The 23740-nt window shown below is 37.8% G+C and overlaps 8 protein-coding genes, 1 long non-coding RNA gene and 1 other non-coding gene across 15 annotated transcripts; 5 read left to right on the top strand and 5 right to left on the bottom strand.

Annotated features, from left to right (window-relative positions):
- Window positions 1–131: 131 nt before the first annotated feature.
- Window positions 132–2168, bottom strand: LOC147923039 (uncharacterized). Its single transcript, XR_015589204.1, has 3 exons — window positions 2043–2168; window positions 1711–1777; window positions 132–259 (listed from the first exon to the last, which is right to left on the bottom strand). It is a non-coding gene; the product is annotated as an uncharacterized LOC147923039 (long non-coding RNA).
- Window positions 514–1029, bottom strand: LOC147923040 (uncharacterized). The gene has a single exon (XM_087499801.1). The coding sequence runs from the start codon at window positions 965–967 to the stop codon at window positions 524–526; it is 444 nt and encodes a 147-aa protein (XP_087355927.1). The 5' UTR covers window positions 968–1029; the 3' UTR covers window positions 514–523.
- A 951-nt stretch (window positions 2169–3119) lies between the features above and the next one.
- On the top strand, window positions 3120–5425 carry LOC104761742 (protein EFFECTOR OF TRANSCRIPTION 2). Its single transcript, XM_010484857.3, has 3 exons — window positions 3120–3392; window positions 3786–4151; window positions 4259–5425. Exons 1-3 carry the CDS (start codon window positions 3291–3293, stop codon window positions 5240–5242), a joined length of 1452 nt encoding a protein of 483 aa, XP_010483159.1. The 5' UTR covers window positions 3120–3290; the 3' UTR covers window positions 5243–5425.
- A 287-nt stretch (window positions 5426–5712) lies between these two features.
- On the top strand, window positions 5713–6819 carry LOC104761741 (protein EFFECTOR OF TRANSCRIPTION 3-like). The gene is made up of 4 exons (XM_010484855.1): window positions 5713–5834; window positions 5924–6026; window positions 6142–6450; window positions 6586–6819. The coding sequence occupies exons 1-4, from the start codon at window positions 5713–5715 to the stop codon at window positions 6817–6819; spliced, it is 768 nt and encodes a 255-aa protein (XP_010483157.1).
- Window positions 6820–7182: 363 nt separating this feature from the next.
- Window positions 7183–8538, top strand: LOC104761740 (serine acetyltransferase 5). Of its 2 annotated transcripts, none has more exons than XM_010484854.3 (2): window positions 7183–7756; window positions 7882–8538. In XM_010484854.3, exons 1-2 carry the CDS (start codon window positions 7304–7306, stop codon window positions 8374–8376), a joined length of 948 nt encoding a protein of 315 aa, XP_010483156.1. In that variant the 5' UTR covers window positions 7183–7303; the 3' UTR covers window positions 8377–8538. The 2 variants fall into 2 exon arrangements, with proteins under 2 accessions (XP_010483156.1, XP_087355926.1); XM_087499800.1 differs by having other exon boundaries at window positions 7215–7756; window positions 7970–8538.
- Window positions 8539–8846: 308 nt separating this feature from the next.
- LOC104761738 (protein NDL1) lies at window positions 8847–12175 on the bottom strand. Of its 2 annotated transcripts, none has more exons than XM_010484852.3 (10): window positions 11805–12175; window positions 10808–10907; window positions 10620–10717; window positions 10422–10510; window positions 10263–10323; window positions 10007–10171; window positions 9859–9915; window positions 9709–9764; window positions 9467–9602; window positions 8847–9371 (listed from the first exon to the last, which is right to left on the bottom strand). In XM_010484852.3, exons 1-10 carry the CDS (start codon window positions 11862–11864, stop codon window positions 9153–9155), a joined length of 1041 nt encoding a protein of 346 aa, XP_010483154.1. In that variant the 5' UTR covers window positions 11865–12175; the 3' UTR covers window positions 8847–9152. The 2 variants fall into 2 exon arrangements, with proteins under 2 accessions (XP_010483154.1, XP_010483155.1); XM_010484853.3 differs by having other exon boundaries at window positions 11006–12088.
- Window positions 12176–13067: 892 nt separating this feature from the next.
- Window positions 13068–13139, bottom strand: TRNAP-UGG (transfer RNA proline (anticodon UGG)). Its single transcript has one exon. It is a non-coding gene; the product is annotated as a tRNA-Pro (tRNA).
- A 137-nt stretch (window positions 13140–13276) lies between these two features.
- On the top strand, window positions 13277–16306 carry LOC104761737 (histone acetyltransferase type B catalytic subunit). Its single transcript, XM_010484851.3, has 10 exons — window positions 13277–13496; window positions 13605–13646; window positions 14090–14199; window positions 14308–14376; window positions 14482–14520; window positions 14618–14694; window positions 14809–14896; window positions 15026–15107; window positions 15207–15364; window positions 15449–16306. The coding sequence occupies exons 1-10, from the start codon at window positions 13418–13420 to the stop codon at window positions 16100–16102; spliced, it is 1398 nt and encodes a 465-aa protein (XP_010483153.1). The 5' UTR covers window positions 13277–13417; the 3' UTR covers window positions 16103–16306.
- An 87-nt stretch (window positions 16307–16393) lies between these two features.
- Window positions 16394–22339, top strand: LOC104761734 (zinc protease PQQL-like). Of its 4 annotated transcripts, none has more exons than XM_087499796.1 (21): window positions 16394–16797; window positions 17143–17389; window positions 17475–17600; window positions 17685–17822; window positions 17938–18065; window positions 18158–18415; window positions 18494–18631; window positions 18718–18787; window positions 18885–19098; window positions 19377–19482; window positions 19626–19859; window positions 20219–20383; window positions 20468–20617; window positions 20697–20788; window positions 20897–20978; window positions 21069–21152; window positions 21230–21346; window positions 21438–21548; window positions 21643–21723; window positions 21819–22016; window positions 22108–22339. In XM_087499796.1, exons 4-21 carry the CDS (start codon window positions 17777–17779, stop codon window positions 22171–22173), a joined length of 2340 nt encoding a protein of 779 aa, XP_087355922.1. In that variant the 5' UTR covers window positions 16394–16797; window positions 17143–17389; window positions 17475–17600; window positions 17685–17776; the 3' UTR covers window positions 22174–22339. The 4 variants fall into 4 exon arrangements, with proteins under 4 accessions (XP_087355922.1, XP_010483149.1, XP_010483150.1 ...); XM_010484847.3 differs by having other exon boundaries at window positions 17931–18065; XM_010484848.2 differs by having other exon boundaries at window positions 16471–16797; window positions 17148–17389; window positions 17931–18065.
- On the bottom strand, window positions 22263–23657 carry LOC104761735 (malate dehydrogenase 3, cytoplasmic-like). The gene is made up of 2 exons (XM_010484849.2): window positions 23442–23657; window positions 22263–23348 (listed from the first exon to the last, which is right to left on the bottom strand). The coding sequence occupies exons 1-2, from the start codon at window positions 23599–23601 to the stop codon at window positions 22390–22392; spliced, it is 1119 nt and encodes a 372-aa protein (XP_010483151.1). The 5' UTR covers window positions 23602–23657; the 3' UTR covers window positions 22263–22389.
- Between the last annotated feature and the right edge of the window lie 83 nt (window positions 23658–23740).

The following is a 23740-nucleotide window of genomic DNA, read 5'->3' as shown; positions in this document are numbered from 1 at the left end:
GGTCCGTGAGCTGGATCACTTGGTCCTTGAGCTGGATCACTTGGTCCTTGAGCTGGATCACTTCGTCGTTGAGCTGGTTCAGTTGTGTCTCATAAGCAGGTAGTGGTTGAGCTTCACGGCTCGACAGACTTGTGAATCCAATCGCAGTTGATGGTTGTGGAGGATAGTAACAGGTCTCAGCCTCCTCTTTTGAATCGGAACTATAGTCTAATGGGCTGTTTATACCATAGTCGTATTCACGGTCCATGACTTCTTCAACCTGAAACCGAAACACATATATAAGTTCCCAACTAATATAAAACATATTCTCAAACATTCGAGATTCATTCTAAACATAGAGACCATACATAGTTAAACATAAACAACAAACAAGATGGGATTCATTAAAAACATAGAGACCATACATAGTTAAACATATTCTCAAACAGCCGATATTCATTCTAAACGTAAACAACAAACAAGATGGGATTCATTAAAAACATAGAGACCATACATCCGCTTAAAAACATAAAAAAAAACATAGCTAAAACAGTTCAGCCATTAGCTTTTTCTTTAGAGCTTTTTCATCCTCGTCTAGAGTTTCTTTCTTGGCAATGAGAGTATCAAGAATGGACATCTTTTGGAGTTCTTTCATGCCCTCCAAATCCTTCTGTTTTATCTCCCACATGTGACTAAACTCTGCAGATGGTGCAGCCTTCTCTTTACCTTTGTTCCTTACCTTTTTCGTTGCCTTTATGCCCGGAGGCCTGCTCTCGTGCTCACAAACGACATAACCTGTAGATGGTGCATCATCATCAGCTTTTCTTTTGTTAGAGCTGGTTGTCTTCGGAGTGGGGTTCATAGTCTCCAGGTTTGCCCATTTCTGTTCATAGCGTAGCACATTCCAAGCATACTCCAAACCAAACTTCTTCTTGTACATGTTAGTGTAGATTTGGTGAGCATTTTGCAAAATATCTAAATCGTTCATGCCACTAGCTTTCTCACCCTCTGCCTCTGCAAAAGCTCCACAAAACCTGCTCACTTCCTTACTGATTTTTTGCCATCTTTGTCTACAATGGGAAGTTAAGAAGGCTAAAGTAGGGTTGAGACTGACTGTTAGGAGTTTTGTTTGATTCCATAGCAATCAGAATTCAACAAAGAAGAAGCTTAGGCAGAGATATTATTTGAAAGTTCTAAGAGATTGTAGAAAGAAGCAAACAAGATGGATGATAGAAGAGAAGTAAAAGATATGAGAGATTGATAGAAGAGTCAGATGTAATATAGAGAAGTTAAGAAGATCATTAAATCAAAAGTTTGGTGTTGTTTGAGACTTTTAATTCTAAATAACCATTACCTACTTCAGTCCAATCAGAAGTAACTAAAGGTCATTGAGTTTTATTTACCTACTCAACTAGTTTTCTTAAAGCATTACAAAGTTTCAAAACTTTCATAGACAACTCGGTTTCAAAAGCTTTAAAAGTTTCGAAAGTTTCAAATCAGTTTTTAAAGTTTTTAGACAACTCACACCTAAAAAGCAAAACTACAATCACAACAATTAATACTAGAACATGACCATATGCGAACATGACCAGCTGATAAAAGTTTAGATGCTGAGACATACAAAGCTAAACAAATGGACACTACTACACAAACCACAACACTACACAAACCACAACACTACTACACAAACCACAACACCACTCAAATCAATACACCAACCTTGTGACTTACCTATTAGTTTCGAGCAAATGCAGGTTTGTTGATGGTCCTTGATTTAATTTGCCCTAGTTAACCTCACCTACAAGCCTCCGAAACAAAGCAAAATCAATTAAAGTTAATCAGTGTTAAGGTTGATTTCAAAAACAACATAGAACACTCGGAATTCAGTCATAAGAAAAAGCTCACTAAAATCCATGATTGATTAATCAAAACCGTTAATTGACAGATGAGACAAACCCTATACCATGTTACTAAACCCAAACCTAATTCACAGATTTCACTTTTGCCCTAAATCGATGAAACATCCGAGAAACAATGACTGAAAGAGGAAACGACGGGACTACCTCTATATCGCCGGAGATGATCTATGCCAGACAAAGGAGACGACGAGACAAAGGGTCAACAAGAAGATTTCGACTAAACCATCAAATCGCCGGACATATCAATCGACATAAGAAGAGAAGTTAAACGGATTCGTCGGAAAACCTTTGCAAAGATCGATTTCAACATGCAAGAACTCTCGATTTTGGTGTTTTAATCGGAAGATTTTGGTGTTTCTACGGCGAGGATGAAGAAATCGAAGCTTTCGCCGTTTTCTCTCTTTCCTTCGCAAAACCTAGTCTTGATTTGGAAGAGGAAGAAAAATGAAAAAAAATTTCTCAATTGCAAAAAGACACAGCGACTCACGTTATGCCACATATCATAGAAATGGGCTCAAAACTGTTTTACTTCAAAACCCAAAAATATGATCTATGTCCACTATTCAATTTTTTTTATCATGTAAATGGGCTTGGAACACCCCAACTGTTTCCGCGTTAATGATGGCCTTAGGTGTGTGATGTGTGCATATACAATGATATACCTTCGAACTTCCAAAGTGAGAAGGTCGATCACTAAAAGGTCTCTATTGTGCGTTCGACGTATCCACATGCCACACACGACCCGGTTGGTAAAATATCATCCCATGAATGAGATTAACCTTCAACAACATAATTTTTATTTTCTCATAAAACAATTATACAATGGCAAATGTTAATTTGATAACTACTGTCTCTAATCCTAAATAATAATACATTTTTTTTTTAAATCATTTAAGGCATATTTTGTAAATATTGATTTTTTTTTTCCGAAACTTAACAAATAAAATAAAATTGGTGAAAATGAATTATAGGTTTTCAATAGATTTTTTTTTTTTTTGGCTGAGAGAATAGAACTATTGAAATCTGTTATTTCTTTAAAAGTCAAATAAATGGGTACTAAAAATCCGAAAAATAGAAGATAATCTTAAAAGTCTTCATTAAGAATGTTTATATTCCCTTATGCTAATTACGTTCTCAACATATGACTAATGTAGTTAAATATCAACTATTCCAACGGTAACTAATCTATAAACCGTACAGAAGAAGCTTCACAGTTCCAACGGTCACTTAACACTTTTTCTCGTGGGACTCGGACACAATAAAACAAAACACATCCACTTTTGGTTCGATACTTATCGGTTGTGTCTTTAATCTTTATCGGTTGTGTCTTTAATCTTTATCGGTTGTGTCTTTAATCTTTTGACCATATAAAATATCATTGGTATCATCGGAATGGAATTTGGGGACGGCGTTTCCTTCGCCGTCGTCCCCACTGTCTTCAAGAGAGAAGACTACAAGCGGACTAAACACGACTCTGTTTTCTCCAAATGGCAGGTCCTCTCTCTATATGTCTCTCTCTCCTTTGAGATCGGTTTCTGTGTCTGGTTCTTTACTCGATCTTGTGTTTTCTCTATAACCCATTTTGGGATTTCTCAGATTTCAACTGAAATGAGAAATCAGATCTTCAATATTCCTGGAATTTGGTGTAAAGATCCCATTTTTGATGCCTATTGTGTCTTCTTTGATCTCCAACTGCTTAAAATCTATACAATAAGTTTGATCTTGTATTTGCATTTGCGTCATCTATGGAGATTTGCGGAAATGGACTTTAAAAAGTCTTCATTTTCTCTGGATTAGAATTGGGCACTGGCTCTTAGTCTCATTGATTACATTGCTACTTGAAGGGGTTTGTTTGATGTTAGTTTTATCTCTTATGCGCATACACAGGTTCTTATAGGATCCAATGATTGGGAGGACTTCAATAACGGAAAAGATGGTGTAGGTAGATACAGAGTTCAGAACTTACCCCGTAAATCTTTCCCGGGTCTGTATGAGCTTGGTGTAGCGGTCATTGGTCAAGACCAAGGTCGAAAGCTTGAACCTGATGATGTTCTTGCTGCATATCTAGGACAAGCTGAAAGTGTTAGGACTAGACTCCAACGTTATGGAAGATCCGGTGCTCATTTGCGCAATGTTTACAACCTTGTCGACTGTGAAACCGTTGAATCATCTCCAGTTAAGAAGGCTGTTACCGGGGGTTTATTTGAGGACATTTTCTCCAAAGGAGGCTCGATACTATACAGATGGGCTCCGGTAAGTATTTACTACATGTCTTCTTATATTCTCTGTTTGTCTGTTAAGTATACAAGTTTAATACTAACTCATGTGACTGTTTCATTGCTTTAATATGACTTTATCAGATGGGATCTAAGAGGGTAGCTGAGGCAACAGAAGGAATGCTTTTGAGCACATTTGACTATGCTTGGAACAAAGGAAGTAACGGAGAACGACGCCAGCTTGATTTACTCAAGAAGCTCGGTGATCTTGAGTTTATGAGGAAAAGAAAGTCCGGTATATCACGAATGTTTTTTCCTTTTCTTCGGAACCAAGTTGGTATCAGAATCAAAGGCGAGAAGCATGTGCTTAAAGAAGAGAGAAAGCTAAGCTGTGATGTTGTTGATGAAGAGAAGAGTAGTAATTTCCTCACTTCAATACTCAAACTCACCCGGTCTAGACCGCAACCGGTTTCAGACAGGTTTGATGAGATTGATGGTTCTTGTACTGATTCTGTTTGTGGAGTCATACTTGAGAATGGAGGGTTTTGCAATAGAAGTCCAGTTAAAGGAAGAAAGAGATGCATAGAGCATAAAGGGCAGAGAGTTTGCCGTGTTTCACCCGTAAAACAGTCACCGCCGCCAAATCCCGAGATTTTCACCGGACAAGATCATCACAATCATAATGATTCTGATGTTACCTGTGGAGTGATCTTACCTGACATGGAACCTTGTAATAAGAGTCCTGTTCCAGGAAGAAAACGATGTGAGGACCACAAAGGCATGAGGATCAATGCTTTTCTCTTTCTTCTTAATGAGACAGATCGTGAGAAAACAGTCAAAGACGAGAAATCTGATCCTGAATCGCATAAAGAAATAAGCAACGAAGAAGGTTCGCCTCGCTTCTGTGAAGCTACGACAAAGAATGGCTTACCTTGCACAAGAAGTTCTCCTATAGGAAGCAAAAGGTGTTGGCAACATAAGGAGAAAATTTCCCCAGTATGTTTTCAACCAGAAGCCGCAAAAATCGTAGCTTGTGGAGTTAAATTATGCAATGGATTGATCTGTGAGAGATCTCCCGTCAAAGGACGTAAGAGATGTGAAGAGCATAAGGGAATGAGAATCACCTAACCTTTTTATCACTTTGTTTAACCGGAATTGTTTGTTTATACCAAACCGTTTTGGTTTCGGTATTGGTCTGCTGAAAGAATCATCTGTGCCGGATGACTTAAAATTTCATTTTTATTAATTTAAAATCAATTTTGATTTGTTCAGTGAACTTGAAATGAATAAAAAGATAAACTGTTATGGTTATAGTTGCATATTTGCATTTTTGCCTGTATCTTTAGATGCTTTTAGATTTAAAAATACATAAACCCGCCATTTCTCCACTCTGTTACTTGGACTTCCACGATGCAAGGAACTGTAAAATCACCCACCTTTTTTTCAACTTCCCCACACTACTTCCATAACTTTCTATCATCTCCTTATACAATCACACATGTTACGAGAGATCTGTGGAACTGTGGAAGAAAACATAGGCGAAGAATAAATTCACAATCAGAAGCAGAGCCGTTTGTTCTGTTTTGTTTTGTTTGACAATGTCGTTTGTTCTAATATCGAAGATGGCGAAGTTGAAGATTAACCATATGCGACACACATTTACTACCATGCAAAGAAGCACAACCGTTATGCCGGTGCTAAGTCAATTCTTGAATAATAGGTATATTTTCTCATCTCATCTATTCACAATGTTGTTACATTTGTATCCTTTGTTTTTTCTTTCACTTAATGGTCATAATGTATCAACAGATTGATCGGAAAAGAATTCAGTTCCGACGCCATCGACCACACTAGGTTGAAGAGAGAAGACTACAAGCTGACTATACACGACATCGTTTTCTCCCCGTGGCAGGCAATGTCTCTCTAAGTTCTCTAGTCTTGTTACATTGCTATGGTCGCTTTGGTCTTATTCTGTTTTCATATGCGCATTATGATAGCTGAGCATAAACTTAAAACTGCATACACAGCCTCTTATAGTACCCAATGATTGGAAAGATTTCAATAATGGAAAAGAAGGTGTCCGTAGATACAGACATGAGGACTTACCCCCTAAACATTTTGCGGGTCTGTATGAGCTCGGTGTAGCTCTCATCGGTGATCAAGACCTAGGCGAAAAGTTTGATCCTGAAAATGTTTTTGCTATATATCTAGGACAAAGTGTTGACCTGAGATCAAGACTCCAAGAATATGGAAGAAGCGGTGGTCATTTGGCGCCCCACGGTTTATATAAATTCATATTCTCGGAACAAAGCTCGATTTTTTTTAGATATGCTCTGGTATCATGTCATCTTATCTTATCTCGTTACTTCTGCTAAGTAAATATATATATATATATATACCTTTGAATTTGATCTTAACTCATTTGATTTTTAATGATCTGCTTTATTTTGATTCATCAGATGAGATCTAAGTGGGAAGCTGCTGCAGCAGAAAGGATGCTTTTGAGCAGAGTTGAATATGCATTGAACAGATGCAAGAACGGGGAACGACGCCAGCTTGAGTTACTTACGAAGCTCAACGATCCCGAGTTTATGAGCAAGAGAAAGTCACAAGTGCTGGACCAAGTTGTTACCAGAATCAAAGAAGAGAAGAGTAACAATAATTTGCTCACTTCAATAATCAAACAGATGAGACCATTTGGTTAACCGGAGCAAACCTACTTCGACTACTTCAAATCATTCACGTTTCAAAATTGTAGTGTTGGTAGTTAAATTGTATAGTCTCTGTTTGTGTATTTAAGGCACAATTGTTAACCGAATTGTTTTGGTTTGGTTTATCGAAGCAATCTTCTGTATCGGTTTATTAATTTACTAATATAACCAGTGACGTGTTCTCTTCAACAGTGAAAAAAGAAGTTTGGTAAGAACTGTCTGCAGAATCACCACCGTCGATTATGAGAAATATGAATCTAATCTAACGGTGATCGATAAAGATATAAAACCAACGGCTCTGATTTGTTTTCTAGAAAGCACGTTTAAAACACGCCACGTGGGCAATCATTATCTTTTAATCTAATGGATTTAATTATTTAAAATATTTCGGCACGATGAAAATTATAAAGCCTACAAGGTTGGAAACATTGACAGGTGAGGGAGATAGAAATCGGAATCTTATATCGCCGTCATTAAGATGCCACCGGCCGGAGAACTCCGAGATCAATCTCCATCGAAGAATAACAATACACAATCTTCCGATACTCAGTCCGCAGATGCAGCAGCGGCGGCGGCAGCAGCGATATCTGCAGCAGCTGCAGATGCGGAGGCTGCTGGGTTGTGGACACAGATCAAAGCGGAAGCTCGCCGTGACGCTGAGGCGGAGCCGGCTTTAGCCAGCTATCTCTACTCGACGATTCTTTCTCACTCTTCTCTCGAACGATCTATCTCGTTTCATCTAGGAAACAAGCTTTGCTCCTCGACGCTTTTATCAACGCTTTTGTACGATCTCTTCTTAAACACTTTCACCTCCGATCCTTCTCTTCGTAACGCCACCGTCGCCGATCTACGCGCCGCTCGTGTTCGTGATCCTGCTTGTATCTCGTTCTCTCATTGCCTCCTCAATTACAAAGGCTTCTTAGCAATTCAGGTGAATCCCTAATTCGCGATTTGATTTTTGTGAAATTAGTTTGATCCTTCAGTTAGGTGAATCTGCATCATTTGATTTGTGAATAGTGTTTTTAGTTAGATTGATTTTGTTGAATTTGAATCCAGGCGCATCGTGTTTCACATAAGCTATGGACACAGACTCGGAAGCCATTAGCATTAGCTTTACACTCAAGAATCTCTGATGTGTTCGCAGTTGATATCCATCCAGCAGCGAAGATCGGAAAAGGGATACTTCTGGACCACGCAACGGGAGTTGTTATCGGTGAAACAGCTGTGATTGGGAACAATGTTTCGATCCTCCACCATGTGACACTTGGTGGAACTGGTAAAGCTTGTGGAGATAGACATCCCAAGATAGGTGACGGTTGTTTGATTGGAGCTGGAGCAACTATTCTTGGAAATGTGAAGATTGGTGCAGGAGCTAAAGTTGGTGCTGGTTCTGTAGTGTTGATCGACGTGCCGCCTCGAGGTACAGCGGTTGGGAATCCGGCGAGACTCGTTGGTGGAAAAGAGAAGCCGACGAGTCTTGAAGAGGAATGTCCCGGAGAATCGATGGATCATACTTCATTCATCTCGGAATGGTCAGACTACATCATCTGAAGTTCTTATTATCATTGTTTCTGTGTTTTTGAAAGGGAAAACCTTTCGATTATTTGCTTGTAGAGAGATATAAGTGGTTCTATGAACTGTGAGTGAGCTTTGATGTATTTGTAATTTACAAAACGTCTTAGGATGTCGATACAATAAATGGCCTCTTTTACTTTTGGTATCGGGTTTGGCTCTGATTTACAGTTGTCTGCATCCATTTTAAGGGCTCTACGAAGATCGAGTAGCACTGGACTTGTTCAGACTAAGAAGAATTGGTCTCCATTTCCATTTGCAATTCTTCTCTGCTGTCTAAACTCTAAAGTTGAAGGACGATCAAATCTCAAACTAAAAAGGTTTCAATCTGGTTATCCAAATAGTTCAGGATCAAGACTGTAAAACCATTGAATATATACAGGAAGATTCATAATCTAAATAGTGAATCCAAGCATAAAAATCTCTTAAGTCTTGAAGGAACCAAAGAAGGTGCAAAATGAATTTATTACTTGAATCTGCAGAGTCCATCACAAAACAATTGTCACAATGTCACAACAACAGAACATTTTACATATGTATAAAAAATGAAATAATAAACAACATTTTGTGGCTTCTTAACAAGAGAACTGTCGTATCTGCTGACTACAAAAGAATGTGTTATATATATAAGGATGGCTTGAATTTTTCCTCTTCCGTCTTCTTCTCGAATCTCCCTAGTGATTTGTTCTATATCTACAAAAGCCCTAAGATTTTCTCCTCAGCAATTAGAACCAATGAATCAGTAGCACACAAACTTAAGCCGCTGAGAGTCGGGTTTTGATAGGCTTAAGCTTTAATCCCATGCTTTCAGGAGAGAGAAGCTCAGGTGCAATACAAGAAGGGCTAAGAGGACTTCTAGGGCTCTCTGTGAAAAGACATGGTCTATATAATCCATAACCCATCAAGAAATATTCCATTGGGATCAACATTGCATGCGGTTGCTCCTCTGTTACCATTGAACCACAAGCCTGAACCTGATAAAATTTCAAGAAAACATGATAAGTAGCGAGAAAACCAAACATGTTTCGATATGTAGAGTAAATAGGGATGAGAATTTGATTTCTCAAACCTCAACCAAAGCACAGTATCCTCTATCCAAAGTTGCTGCCATGTGAACAGCTTCTGAGTAGAAGGGAGATTGATCTCCGATGAAGATAAGTGTCCTGCATTTTAGTTTCTTCAATCCACTTGAGATGTCAGGTCTCCTGCAAGAGCAAATGTTTTGGTTTGCATAAAGTAAAGAAAGGCAAGATTTGACAACATGAATGAATGCTGCTTAGATAAATGATTGTGAAGTGTATGTTGTGTTACCGATCAATGGCGTCAAGAAACCGCATAACGTTTACGCTTTGTCTCTCATCAAGCAGCTAAGAAATTATCAAAAAGTGAAAGGTGTCAAATCACTGATATAGAGAGATCTATCTATTGACTAATCAGTAAAAACGAGAGTTAAACACTGACTCTTCTGCAAGCCTGTGCTATATCTGACTCTGGAATCTCGACGTTACCACGGACTTCCTGTAGCAAGTAGTTGCAACCGGTTTGAATAAGGGAAGTCTGGAAATGCAACAAGTGTAGTAGAGAGCAATGCTCACTGCAGTGAATATACCTTACTAAAATATCTCTGTAGCAAAAATTCCTTTACAACTCCACACATTCCGTAGTAATATAACAACTTTGAGATCACCTTGTTGTAAAACCATTCTGACCAAGACGGGGCCTTGCATAATGGTGAGACAAGAATCAAACCGAGAACACGTTCTCTATGTTTCATCTGAAAAGTTTTAAAACAGAGAACAGATTATAAACACAATGTTTGTTTGAAGCAACAGACAATGAGAAGAGAAAAATGAAGAGGAACATACCGCGAATAAGGTGAGGATGTAAGCACCTGCAGTCACACCCATACACATCACAACGCCAAGGCTGACCAAAAGCTTATACATTGTTAGTTCCAACATTTTCATTAACAGAACAAAAGTTTAGAGCTTCAATAAGCCAGATATAAGGGATTCAATCATTACCCGAAAAAGTTAAGAACTTCAAGAATCTGGTCTGCCAAGTCATCAGCAGAAGGGGCTGAATCATTAGGACAAATCGGAGCAGCTCCTAACTGCAAGAACTCTTCGTGAAAATGCAAGAAAACGATGACAATCATGTGAGTAATCACGCCAAGCAAATTAATTACCAAACTAAATTTAAAAAGGAACTAAAATATGGACCTCATGCCCTGGTGGACTGATATGATAAATGCAGAAGTTATGTAGCAGCAAAGAAGCTGCTTCAGGGCAGAAGAATAATCCTTGGAAGCATGACATATCTGAAGAATGAAGCAACAAAAACATTCAAAACTTCAGCAAAAGAGACCAAGGATCCTGTAATTTAGCCTCTAAAGATTCCTTAGACTTACGGTTAAGGGCCAAATCAGGATAAGTAATCAATGCTGGCTTTTCTCGGTCTCCATAGACAATGACAGATACAACACCACTTGCAGTTTTGACACGATGCTCCTGAACACAAGAAACCAGCAAACTTTAACAAAAAGCAACATGAACAACAACAGAAAACTAAGCTCTATAAGTTATAAAAACCATACACTATCTCATACCATTGTCTTCTCCATATTGTTTATCTCCAGTAAACAATTAATCTATTTACTAAAGATAGGAATATGACAACTGACTTTAGGTGGAAAAGACATATATGTAATAACACACAATAAAGAAAGAAACACAAAATGAAACAATCTCTGTTAAAGCTTTTTCCATGTGCAGCTTTTACCACTTTAAGGGCAAAAAAAACAAAATCAAAACTTCATCATCAACAACCAAAGAGGATGGCCTAATTCTAATAACTGTGAATTTTTTTATAAAAAGGGGAATGACAGTGTAAATAAAAGATGAGCTAATATGAGTGTTAATGAGATAATAAAGAAGCATTAGTCTTATTAAACAATGGATTAAAGGTAGACAAAAACAGCTGGAGTTTTCTTTATTCTTATAATTTTATAAATAAAAAAGGCAATAAGACAAGAATAAGGAATACAAAAGAAGAAGAAGATATCTTTGAATAGAGAAGAAGATCCCAAGAATAATCCCATCTGGAAAGAATCATAAAACAAAAAAAAAAAAGTTTCACAAATCCACAAGCAAAGAATTTTTCAAGAACCAATTTTTTTGTTTTGTTTTGTTTTTCTCAAATGTATGAAACACAATTGAATCTTAATCAGAAAACACATCTGAATGTTAATCAGAAAACACATAAAAGATTAGTCTTAAGCAAGTTTAAGATAAACCCCTAAACGAAAGTTTCGAACTTGATTCGGATCCGATTTCAAGAAACCAAAAAAAACAACCGAGAAAGATTTGGAAATTGGAGAGTTAAAAAGAAGGGAATGGAAATGAAACCTTGCCACCAAGATAGATCGTTTCAACGTCGACGGAAACGGCGCCGTATGAGTCAGCCATTGGCAACAAAAGCTCCTCAGCTTCCGCCGTCACCGTCGCCGTCGTCGTTTTTATTAACAGCTGGGATAGCAAAAAGCTTCTTCTTCTTCTTCTCCCAACCTCTAGATTGTTTTTTTGGCTTTTCTGTAGCTTAAGCGAATCCTTTTTTTCTCTTTCTCTCTCCTCTCTCTCTCTTAAGACCTCTCTGGAAAAAGAAACGAATTTTTTTTGTTTTTTTTTTTACTTCTTCTTCGTTTAGTCTCTCTCTCTCTTAAATTTTGCGGTGATTTCTCCATAGACGCCGGTAGTCGTAACATGACACGCGAACGGTCAAAAAAATTAATTTGGCTTTTTTATAAAAATGTAAAAACGATTTTTTTTTTTTTTTTTTTTTTTTTAAATATGAGGACAAGTTGAGGAAGGTGGGAAAAATTGGTTGCAATTTAATAACCGAAATTTAAAAACTAAAACTGAATATAACTTTTTTATAGGATGATTAGTTTTTATTATTTTAAAAAATTGAAACTAAATTGGATATAATGCATACAAAATAATTTTTCATTGATGCAATTTTAAATATTATTATTTTATATTTGTAATTTTTATGTAAATTAAAAACATACGTCAATATAACCAAACCATACTAAATTTAATTAATTTTTTTTAATATATTCCAAACTTTAATATAACTAATCACAATCAAATTATTGTATTCACACATGAAAATGTTTTCTGATAATTATTTCTCTTATCAATTACCAAGTTAACTTGATTCAAGAAAATAACAATAATGAATTTGAATATAGTTAGAACATCAGAAGAAAAAAACAAAAAATTTGTTTTCAATGACTTTGCACAACTTTTGGCTTTAGATTCAAGCTGGTGTTATTAAGGTCTTATTTTGTTGGATTCCTAGCTATAACTTCGTCAAAATCTTTATTTTTTTGTAATCATTTTTCTATATTCAATCTACTTCAGTCAATAAACTTATTTTATTTATTTAGTTATATTTTTTTGTAGTATAATTGTTCATTTTAGATCCTATAAACATATTTTTGGACTTTTTAAATAAGTTATCGACATGCTCAATGGGAATCAATAAACTTCCCTATTATAATTGGATACAAGAAAACAAGTGTTACCGAGATTAGTATCAAGAAGCTCAATTTCGTTGGACACCAAGAACAACTGATGAATGTGTTAAAAAGAACTTCATAAACAAATGGGGCGTTCCGAGAATCGAACTCGGGACCTCTCGCACCCAAAGCGAGAATCATACCACTAGACCAAACGCCCTCATTTGAACATGTTTTAAACATAAAAAATATATTCGTCAAGATAAAGCTGAATTAGGTTTTCCATTTTGGGCCTTTAACGGGCCTTGCTAAAAAGTCACGTGCGGATCATGTGGTGTGTATTTCTCCATCTGCAATGCGCTCATAACATTTACATAAAAGAGCCCTAAAGCTGACTGACTGTGTATCATCATCGCTCTCTCCGCATTTTCCCATTAACCCTCCAATTTTCCCGCCTTAGTCTCACTCTCTTCCCGCCTTAGTCTCACCGGAGAATCCATGGTTCAGAAGAAACAAGCCGCCGCCGGTCCAGGTACCGAGCCTAAGAAGCGTCGTCGTGTCGGTTTTTCTCCCGCCGGTGAGTCATTTCTGTTCTTGTTTGTTTTTTTTTCCCTGTTCTCGCGATTACCCCACTTGCGTAGCTCTGATTTCGTTTTTTTTTCTTTAATCCGTTTCTTATGTGAAGATGCTGGTGTGGAGGCTAACGAGTGCATCCAAATTTATCTCGGTGCGTATTTTGATTTTGGATAATTTCAGTTTGATTTTTGGGGATATAGCTTCGTACGGAAATTAGGGTTTCGTATCCTGCTTTCGACTTCCGTGTTTGTAGTTCTTTTTTTTGGTTTTTCCGACGAAGTTTGTTGCAATTCGTATATGAAATGAGTGTAATCTTCGTTATTAGAACATTATGAGACGAATTGTTGTGATTTAGTCCCTTCCTCTGTGTCATGTCACAGTACTCAAATTGGTATCAGTTGGTAGTTCTCTGATGTTGAACATGTAGAGCATATCTATATACTGAGGTTTTGTTGATTAAGATGTTTATCTTTTTTTGCCATATGATGTTAGCTCAATGAGTCATAAAAGTATTTTCTGTGTGAAGCTTCTTTAAGGTTTGTTTGTTGTTACATAAGTTTTGACGTTTGTTTTTTGTGATGGGTGATTTTCTAGTTTCTAGCAAAGAGGAAGTTGATTCCCCTGACATTTCGTGCGTGAAGCCAGTTGACTTGAATGATTTCATTGATGGAGATGGCAAGATATATGGTTACCAAGGTTTGAAGGTAATGTGGATTGACCATGACATTACTTTACTCTTTCTTGATTTTCTTGTTTCCGTTGTTGTAATTCTGTTCTGACATAATCTGGCTGACGATTTCATTTTGATTCAGATAAATGTATGGATCAATAGCATCTCATTACATTCATATGCTGATATTACATACCAGAGCACAACCAACGTAAGTCTTGATTCTATATGTTGGATTGTTTTTTATATGGCTTTCTTATAATGAAACTAATCTTGGAGCATCATTATCATGTTATCTTTTGGTATGTGTTTCAAGGGAGACAAAGGCATCACGGACCTGAAATCTGCTTTACAGGTACCAATCAACTTTGATGTCTCACCCTTTCTGAGATACCTGCTTTTTTTTTTTGCTGTTCTTTTATTACTCTGATTGTCTGCTTCATTCATCCCAGAACATATTTGCTGAGACCATCGTTGATAACAAGGAAGAATTTCTGCAAACCTTTTCAACACAGAGAGATTTTATCAGGTGCATACCTGCTGAATGCTTTCATACTATTTCGAACTTGTTCCCAAATTATTTAACATAGGTTTATCTTTGTAGTGTCTGTATAATGTTAAACATTTTTGTTGATTGTTCTAGAAATATGGTCACGGACGGAGAGGTAATGCAATCTGGAGCGACAGATGGAAGCAGCAATAATGCTGAAGTGGTTTCTTCAGATCTCCAGGTAGGTTTTGCTTGATATGTTTCATGTATCCTATAATCTTAATAAGTTTGAGCAAACTAGTTTAATATGCTTTCATCAGCTGTGAACTGCAGATTTATTATGATATAAATTATGGTTGATTATCCTCAGGTTATACGGATGCAAATTGGTTCTCCAAATGCTGGACTCCTCTATAGCCGATTGGTACCTCTTGTTCTTCTTTTTGTTGATGGTATATACCCATCCACCTTTGCTCTTTCAAATTATCTTGAAACTTTTTTTTTCCCTCTAGTTAGTACTAACAATACATTGGTCCATTCTTTATGATCAGGCAGCAACCCGATTGATGTCACTGATCCTGACTGGCATTTATATCTCTTAATTGAAAAGAAAGAGGACAAGGAAGATCCTTTGTATCGAATTGTGGGCTTTACTGCTATCTATAAATTCTTTCGTTATCCTGACAGGTTACGGATGCGACTCAGCCAGGTATAACAATATATATAGCCCAACTATCTCAATCCTTCTTGCAGTCATATTGATGTAACTGTTTATGTTGTGTTTGGATTTCAGATCCTGGTCTTACCGTCCTTTCAAGGAAAAGGACTCGGAACCTATCTCATGGAGGTAGTAAACAATGTGGCAGTCGCAGAAAATGTTTACGATTTGACAGTGGAAGAGCCATCTGAAAAGTTCCAACACATTCGCACTTGCGTCGACATTAACCGCTTGCTCACTTTCGATCCAATCAAACCAGCAATTGATTCAGCTGTTCAGACTCTCACAAAAGGAAAACTATCGAAGCGAGCTCAGATACCTCGATTCACCCCACCTTTGAACGCCATCGAGAAAGTCCGCGAATCTCTGAAGATCAACAAGAAACATTTTCTCAATTGCTGGGAGATTTTGATTTATCTTGCACTTGATCCTATCGACAAGTACATGGAAGATTACACATCTGTCATCACGAACCATGTGAGAAGCGACATCCTGGGAAAAGATATAGAAACTCCAAAGAAACAGGTCGTTGATGTTCCAAGCGAGTACGAGCCAGAAACATCGTTTGTGGTTTTCAAATCACTGAATGGAGAAGAAGGTAATACCAATGTTCAAGTTGATGAAAACAAACCAGATCAAGAGCAGCAGCTGAAGGAACTGGTTGATGAAAGGATTCGTGAGATCAAGTTGGTTGCTGAGAAAGTCTCTAAGGTTTGTCCAAAGGCGTGAGTTCCAATCAGAACACTTTATGAGAGTGTTTTCTTATCAGAAGCTTTTTGTTGAATGATCAAAACTATATGTGATCTTCAGAAAGACAAACCTGTTTGTATTCGTTTTGTAGTGGAGGAGGTTGAGTAAACTAATGTACTTCCGGATTAGTGGTTTCGTCCGGTTATATTATTATTGGTACAATTTACATCGTTACCTCGTAAACTGCGGTTCAATTAAGACTGTCGACGATAATTGGAATATTCCGATCGAATTTTAGCAAAAACTGGAATTCTGGTTAAGGAAACCAATGCTGGTCGTATTAAAATTACCGGGCGAACCGGTTGTCAAGACCAAAAAAAAACATAAGAAGAACAAATCTCGAAGGTGGGACTAATTCTGCCGTCTCCAAAGGCAGAAGAATTTGTTTTGTGTTCTGTTTTGACAGAGTGAGGCAGAGAGAGAGAGAGAGAGAGAGAGAGAGAGAGAGAGAGAGAGATGGATTTGATTGCAGGAGAGAGCTCGAAGAAGGTCTTGAGGAAACATGGATTCAGGTCGCTGAAACTGATGAGTGTGGACATGGAACAAGAACTCGGTAACGAGCCTGAGCCTTTTGGTGCTGATTATGGAAGACTCGATAATGGTCTTGTCTACTATGTTCGTCGAAACTCAAAACCAAGGATGAGAGCTGCTCTAGCTCTCGCCGTTAAAGTCGGGTAGCTCTTCTTCTTCTTCTTCTTCTTCTTCGATTTTGACGACATTTGAATTTGATTTGTTTCTTCGTTGATGAATTGAATTTACTGTTTATTGAGTTTTTCTCACTGAGTTTTAGGGTTCTCTCTTTGGTTCTGAGTCGAATTGTTGATGTATTTGGTCACTGTGCAGTGTTGATCTAACTTTGATTTGATTTGTGACTTTTTTTTATGAACAGATTTGTGACATGCATTAATATATTCGTAGTGTATGAGCATAAGAGAGAACTGGGATGAAGTTTAGTTGAATGATGCAATGTTTTGATTACGCGTTAAATGATGCTGACACAGTTTTTGGTTTATTGGCAGTTCAGTTTTGGAAGAGGAGGATCAGCGTGGTGTTGCTCATATTGTAGAGCATCTTGCATTTAGTGCGACAACGAGATATACAAACCATGATATTGTCAAGTTCTTAGAGAGCGTCGGAGCAGAGTTTGGGCCCTGTCAAAACGCAATGACCACAGCGGATGAGACTATCTATGAATTGTTTGTCCCCGTTGATAAGCCTGAATTGTTATCACAGGCTATTTCCATTTTAGCAGAGTTCAGCTCCGAGGTAATGTCTCTGTGACTCTGTCTCATCCATTTCTTTTTGTTTCATTTTTTTTTGTCTGTCTGAAATCTGTACTCGGTTTGTTTAGATTCGAGTCTCGAAGGAAGATTTGGACAAAGAAAGAGGTGCTGTTATGGAAGAATACCGAGGGAATCGGAATGCTACTGGAAGGATGCAAGATTCACATTGGCAGCTGATGATGGAAGGTTCAAAGGTATGTGATGTTTATTGTTAGTCCTTTTTGCAGTTTAAGAGAGACTTCAATGTGTTCTTAAATAAGACTTTCATTTGACTGCAGTATGCTGAACGTTTACCTATTGGGTTGGAGAAAGTGATTCGATCTGTTCCTGCTGCAACTGTGAAGCAATTTTACCAGAAGTGGTATCATTTATGCAATATGGCAGTTGTGGCTGTTGGAGATTTTCCAGATACAAAGGTACCACGATTTTCATTTATGACTATGCTATCACTTTTGTTCCCTGGCTATTCAAGCATTTATGATTATGTTGTAAGGTCAGAATTTGTTGATAATCCTTGTTTCTAGACTGTAGTTGATTTGATAAAGACACATTTTGAGGACAAGAGATCAAGTAGCGAGCCTCCACAGATACCAGTGTTTCCTGTTCCTTCTCATGAAGAGACACGATTTTCGTGCTTTGTTGAGTCAGAGGCAGCTGGGGTTAGTCAAATTTAACTCTCTGAACGTCTTCCATATTAGCATGATGTCAATTTCGTAACTACTAAGCTTCTTTTGTGGTCTTTGGCTTGTAGTCTGCAGTAATGATTAGCTATAAGATGCCTATAAGTGATCTGAAGACAGTGAAAGATTATAGGGATATGCTTGCAGAGTCAATGTTTCTACATGCTCTTAACCAGAGACTGTTCAAAATATCTCGTAGAAAGGACCCTCCATTTTTTGCGTGTTCTGTGGCTGCTGATGTCCTGGTGAGCCCATTGAAGGCCTATATAATGAGTTCTTCTTGTAAAGAGAAAGGAACTCTTGCATCTCTAGAGTCTATGCTTCTCGAGGTCTCTTCTCCTTTCCCTCTCTTCCAAGTTTTCTTCACTTTCTTCTTCCACCCCTTTATTGGTTCACTTGTGTTTTAGGTTGCTAGGGTGCGCCTTCACGGATTCTCGGAGCGTGAAATATCTGTTGTTCGGGCTCTCATGATGTCCGAGATTGAATCTGCTTATCTGGAACGTGATCAGGTCCAATCAACGAGCTTGCGGGATGAATATATACAGGTAAAATCTGTGATGAACTTTAATACTCAGCATTCTGTCTTTCCCATCTACAAAAATCTTGCTTAAACATGTTTTTCATCTTGCAGCATTTCCTTCACAAGGAACCTGTTATTGGGATTGAATACGAGGCACAACTTCAGAAGACTCTTCTACCCCGTGAGAACATGCATACTCTGCTTATAGAGTGTAGTCACTATAGTACCATTTTTGTTATATAACTCGTATAAATTATATTGGTTCCTCTTTGATGCAGAAATATCAGCGTCAGATGTAGCCAGATACTCTGAAAAGTTAAGAACATCATGTGGTTGTGTGATCAAGACAATGGAACCTAGATCTGCTGCTACGATTGATGATTTGAGAAATGTTGTCTCAAAGGTTAATAGTCTTGAAGATGAAAAGATGATTGCTCCATGGGATGAGGAAAAGATTCCAGAAGAAGTTGTCGATGAGAAGCCAACTCCAGGGTAAGGTCTTCTTTACTTTTGGATATTGGTTCTACTGACTGTAGTTTTCAGAGTGAATAGAGATCCTAAAAAACTATCTTTGTGCAATTATCAATTTCCTCGAGAGCTGACTAGTTATGAAGAGTTTTCTGAAGAAACAAAATAACATCCTATCGTATCTCTTAAGTCTTTTACGAAACTAAATGTTGTTAAACTAAAAAGTAGACAAAGCTCAACTGACATGCATATATTTTTTTCATTTCTTATTATTTATCATCTGTCACTAATGCTCAATGAAGGGAGGTTACTCACCAGCTTGAATATCCAGAAGTTGGGGTTACAGAATTGACGTTATCAAATGGAATGCAAGTTTGCTACAAGTCCACAGACTTCTTGGACGATCAGGTGCTATATTAACTGACATTACAATAGTTTGGAATCAGCATGTGTGTGTATATGCTTATGCATAGATGGCAATATATTAAGCTCTGAGCTTCTTCTTTTTCTTATTGTTCCATAACTTCATGATTGGCCTTTTCCCCTTGCAGGTTCTTTTTACCGGGTTCTCATATGGAGGATTATCTGAACTCCCTGAGAGTGATTACATTTCATGTTCAATGGGATCAACAATTGCTGGTGAAATTGGTATGTTTGGTTATAAGCCATCAATGCTTATGGATATGCTTGCTGGTAAGAGAGTTGAAGTTAGCGCAAGACTCGGACCGTATATGAGAACCTTTTCTTGTGATTGTTCACCCACAGACCTTGAAACTGCTTTGCAGGTTTGCCTTCTTCCTCCATATGAATGTGTATTTTCTAAGGTCTTCCTGGTTGATCTCAGGCTTGTTACTAACATATTTAGCTGAAACCTCGCAGTAGACTTCATTAAGACATTAACTATGACCTCTTCGATTTATACTTCATTAACCATAACATATTTGACTGAAACAAACAGAACTCTATGAAACCTACAGTAGAGTTCATTAACATATTTGCTAATATCTAAATGATAGAACTTGAATATATTGTGAATCCTAAAATGTTTGGATTCTTGTTTTTCCTCTAATATGTTTCGACTCTCTTTGAATTGTACTTGCATTATCTTGGCCTTAGAGTTGAACTTGATTATACTTCTTTGCAGCTTGTTTATCAACTTTTTACTACAAACGTGATGCCACAAGAAGAAGAGGTTGGAATAGTAATGCAAATGGCAGAAGAAGCAGTCCGTGCTCGGGAAAGAGACCCATACACTGTCTTTGCCAATAGAGTAAAGGAACTCAATTATGGAAATTCTTATTTCTTTAGGGTAACGATATCTTCCTTCTTTTTGTCGAAATATTTCTTGGTTAACGCACAACTGATTCTAACCCCTAGTCCCTCTGATCTGTAGCCGATTCGGATTAGTGAACTCAGGAAAGTTGACCCTTTGAAGGCTTGCGAATACTTCAACAGTTGCTTTAGGGATCCATCAACTTTCACAGTCGTGATTGTAGGGAACCTTGATCCCACTATCGCGCTTCCTCTAATTCTTCAGTATTTGGTAAGTTAGATCACATCGCTGGTAATACAAAAACTAAGCTCGGGGTAATTGACTACATTCTTGCGCTCACTTTATGCAGGGTGGAATACCTAAGCCTCCTCAACCAGTTCTCAATTTCAACCGTGATGACCTAAAGGGCTTACCATTCACTTTCCCTACGAAGATAACAAGGTAAGGTGTATCTTACTTTGATACATCGACCTAACAGAGAAATGATACTGTGTATTTCTATTTCCCTTGATAATTACATATTTGACTTTAAACGTGGAAATATTACAGAGAATTTGTACGAAGTCCAATGGTAGAAGCCCAGTGTTCAGTCCAGTTATGCTTTCCTGTGCAGTTAACAAATGGAACAATGGTAAGGGACTCTGCTTTATCATCTGAACCTAGCCTGCGTTGATTACACTTATGACATTTTTTCTTCTTGTACCATTAATTTTTATGGTAGATCGAAGAAATCCACTGTATCGGCTTTTTAGGCAAACTACTAGAGACCAAGATAATCCAGTTTCTCAGGTTCACGCATGGGCAGGTATATTTTGTTCTTTGCGTTAGTTTTCTATGATGATCACACCAAATCTTTAGTGACCTAACTTACCTATTAAGCAGATATATTCTGCTGAAGTCTCAGTGTTTCTTGGCGGGAATAAACCTTCTAGAACTGCAGATTTGCGTGGTGACATCAGTGTAAATTTTTCCTGTGATCCAGAGATCTCCTCTAAACTGGTACGTCCATTGTTCTCACACGATTGATAATGGTTTCTCTATATTTTTGGCTGCCTTTTGGTGACGAAAGCCACCTCTCTTCGTCTTTCAGGTTGATTTAGCTTTGGAAGAAATTGTAAGGCTTCAAGAGGAAGGCCCTTCGCAGGAAGACATTTCAGCTATCCTTGAAATCGAACAAAGAGCTCACGAAAACGGCCTGCAGGTTTTTTAGTTTTTGCCTATTCACAATCACGAACCCGTCACAGACAAAAACTTATTTTGCTGCTGAAACAAAACGGATTTTATTTTCTGTTCAGGAAAACTATTACTGGTTAGACAGGATTCTACGTGGATACCAATCAAGGGTCTACGCTGGCGATTTGGGCGCCTCTTGCAAGGTCAGTTAAAATATATACTGTGAATACTCGATAGCTGTTATCATTCTTAATAAAGAGTTATATATAATGGGAAGATACTTCTCTATGGTTTACAGATTTTAGAAGAAGGGCGTTTGCGAATGAGAGAGTCACTTGCACCACAAACAGCGCAAGCTGCATTACAGCGAATCCTTCCTCACCCGTGCAAGGAACAGTACACTGCTGTTATTCTCATGCCGCAGAGATCTCGTTTTGGATTTCTTTCATCTATCTTTGCTTCACGGTCCGAGACTCCTTACATCCGTGACACCAAGGTCAGTGTTTAGTTGTTCTTTCTTTTGTCTCCAATCCATAGATGTAATTTTGCAATCATTATAAGATAAATCGTGTCTCTTTGGTTACCAGATTTTGGCGGGCATTGCGAGTTTGGTTGTTCTTGTTTTTGGCATCTGGAGATACTCTCGCAAGTAAAAGTCTGTTCTCTCCTTCTGTTTTGTTTTTGTATTGTTTATTTTTTCGATTTGCTGATTTTTTTAACCTCAAGTTTTCAGAGCTTTAGATGTATCAATGAACCTCACCGTTTATTATGTATGTTTACATTATTTTTACAATAAATTTAGAAAGACAAATTTATTTATTTTGCTACATTGTTTATACCATGACTCCCATAGTTTTTCGGCTTTTGGTCTATGCATTGAGACAGGAATTGGCTAAACCCTTCTCTTCAGCTAGCTCTCGTGCAGAGTCATCCATTTTCTTCCTTGAAAACTCGTCTATACTGAGTCCTTGTACAATCTTCCAACTCCCTTTCTCACAGATAACCGGAAACGAGTAAACTAAACCAGGTGGTATACCGTATGAGCCGTCAGAACAAACACCCATAGAAACCCAAGTTCCTTTAGGGGTTCCAAGAAACCAATCACGGATATGGTCACAAGCTGCGCTAGCAGCGGATAAAGCACTTGACTGTTTCCGTGCTCTTAAAACGGCTGCACCGCGTTGCTGAACTTCCGCAATAAACTCGTTCTTCAGCCAGTTTTGATCTGTGACAAGTTCTTTTATCGGTCTATCTCCAGCTTGTGTAGAGACCGTTGCGTGATTGGTGTCGGGATACTGAGTTGAAGAATGGTTTCCCCAAACGATCACGTTCTTCACACTGCTCACCGGAACACTTAGCTTATCTGCAAGCTGAGCTAGAGCTCGATTATGGTCGAGACGTGTAAGGCAAGTGATATTTTCTTCCGGGATAGATGGTGCAAACTCTTTTAAAATCAGAGCATTTGTGTTTGCAGGGTTTGCTACAACAAGAACCTTGCAATCCTCTGACGCATAATTCTCTAAAGCCGAAGCTTGTGCTTTATATATCACTACATTTTTCGACATCACATCTTTTCTTTCCATGCCTGGTATCCTTGGGTATCCGCCGATCATTATTGCGATATTTACATCTTTACATGCTTCAACAACATTAGTTGTAGCGATAACACCTTTGAGAAGAGGAAAGACTGAATCTTGAAGCTCCATTTTCAGAGCTTCCAGTGATCTTGATGTTGGTTCTATACCGAGTAAATGCAGAATCATGGGTTGATCTGGACCTAGCATCATACCTCTTGCAATCATTGGAGCAATTGCATATCCTATGTTTCCTGTTCAACCGAACCAAACCAAACATTCAGTTAGTTTTAAGTTTTAAGTAATAAAAAAAGACGTAAAATTTAGTATTTAGTTGAGACAATTACCTGCTGCACCGGTGATCAAAACCCTTATGGGATCTTGCTCAATGTTTAACATATTACACATGTATATTATCATTTTCCATGACAAAGCAACACAAAACAATAGAACCAAAGCTTTCTGAATCAAAGAAGTATAATCAATTCCTTCTATAACGAAATCCATTTTTTTTTTTTCCAATTGTAAAATATAATCAAGCAAACGAATGGGTGTTCATGTTTATCCGAAGTTCAATTTATAAAGCTAAAAAAAAAACCAAGAAGACATAAGGAATCTCTGAAAAGCTTCTAAGAGGACATAACTT

Source organism: Camelina sativa, chromosome 18, assembly GCF_030686135.1.
Source record: "Camelina sativa cultivar CO46 ecotype springtype chromosome 18, ASM3068613v1".
Lineage (NCBI taxonomy): Eukaryota > Viridiplantae > Streptophyta > Magnoliopsida > Brassicales > Brassicaceae > Camelina > Camelina sativa.
The sequence above is the reverse complement of the archived record's forward strand: the minus strand, read 5'-3'. Positions and strand labels throughout refer to the sequence as shown.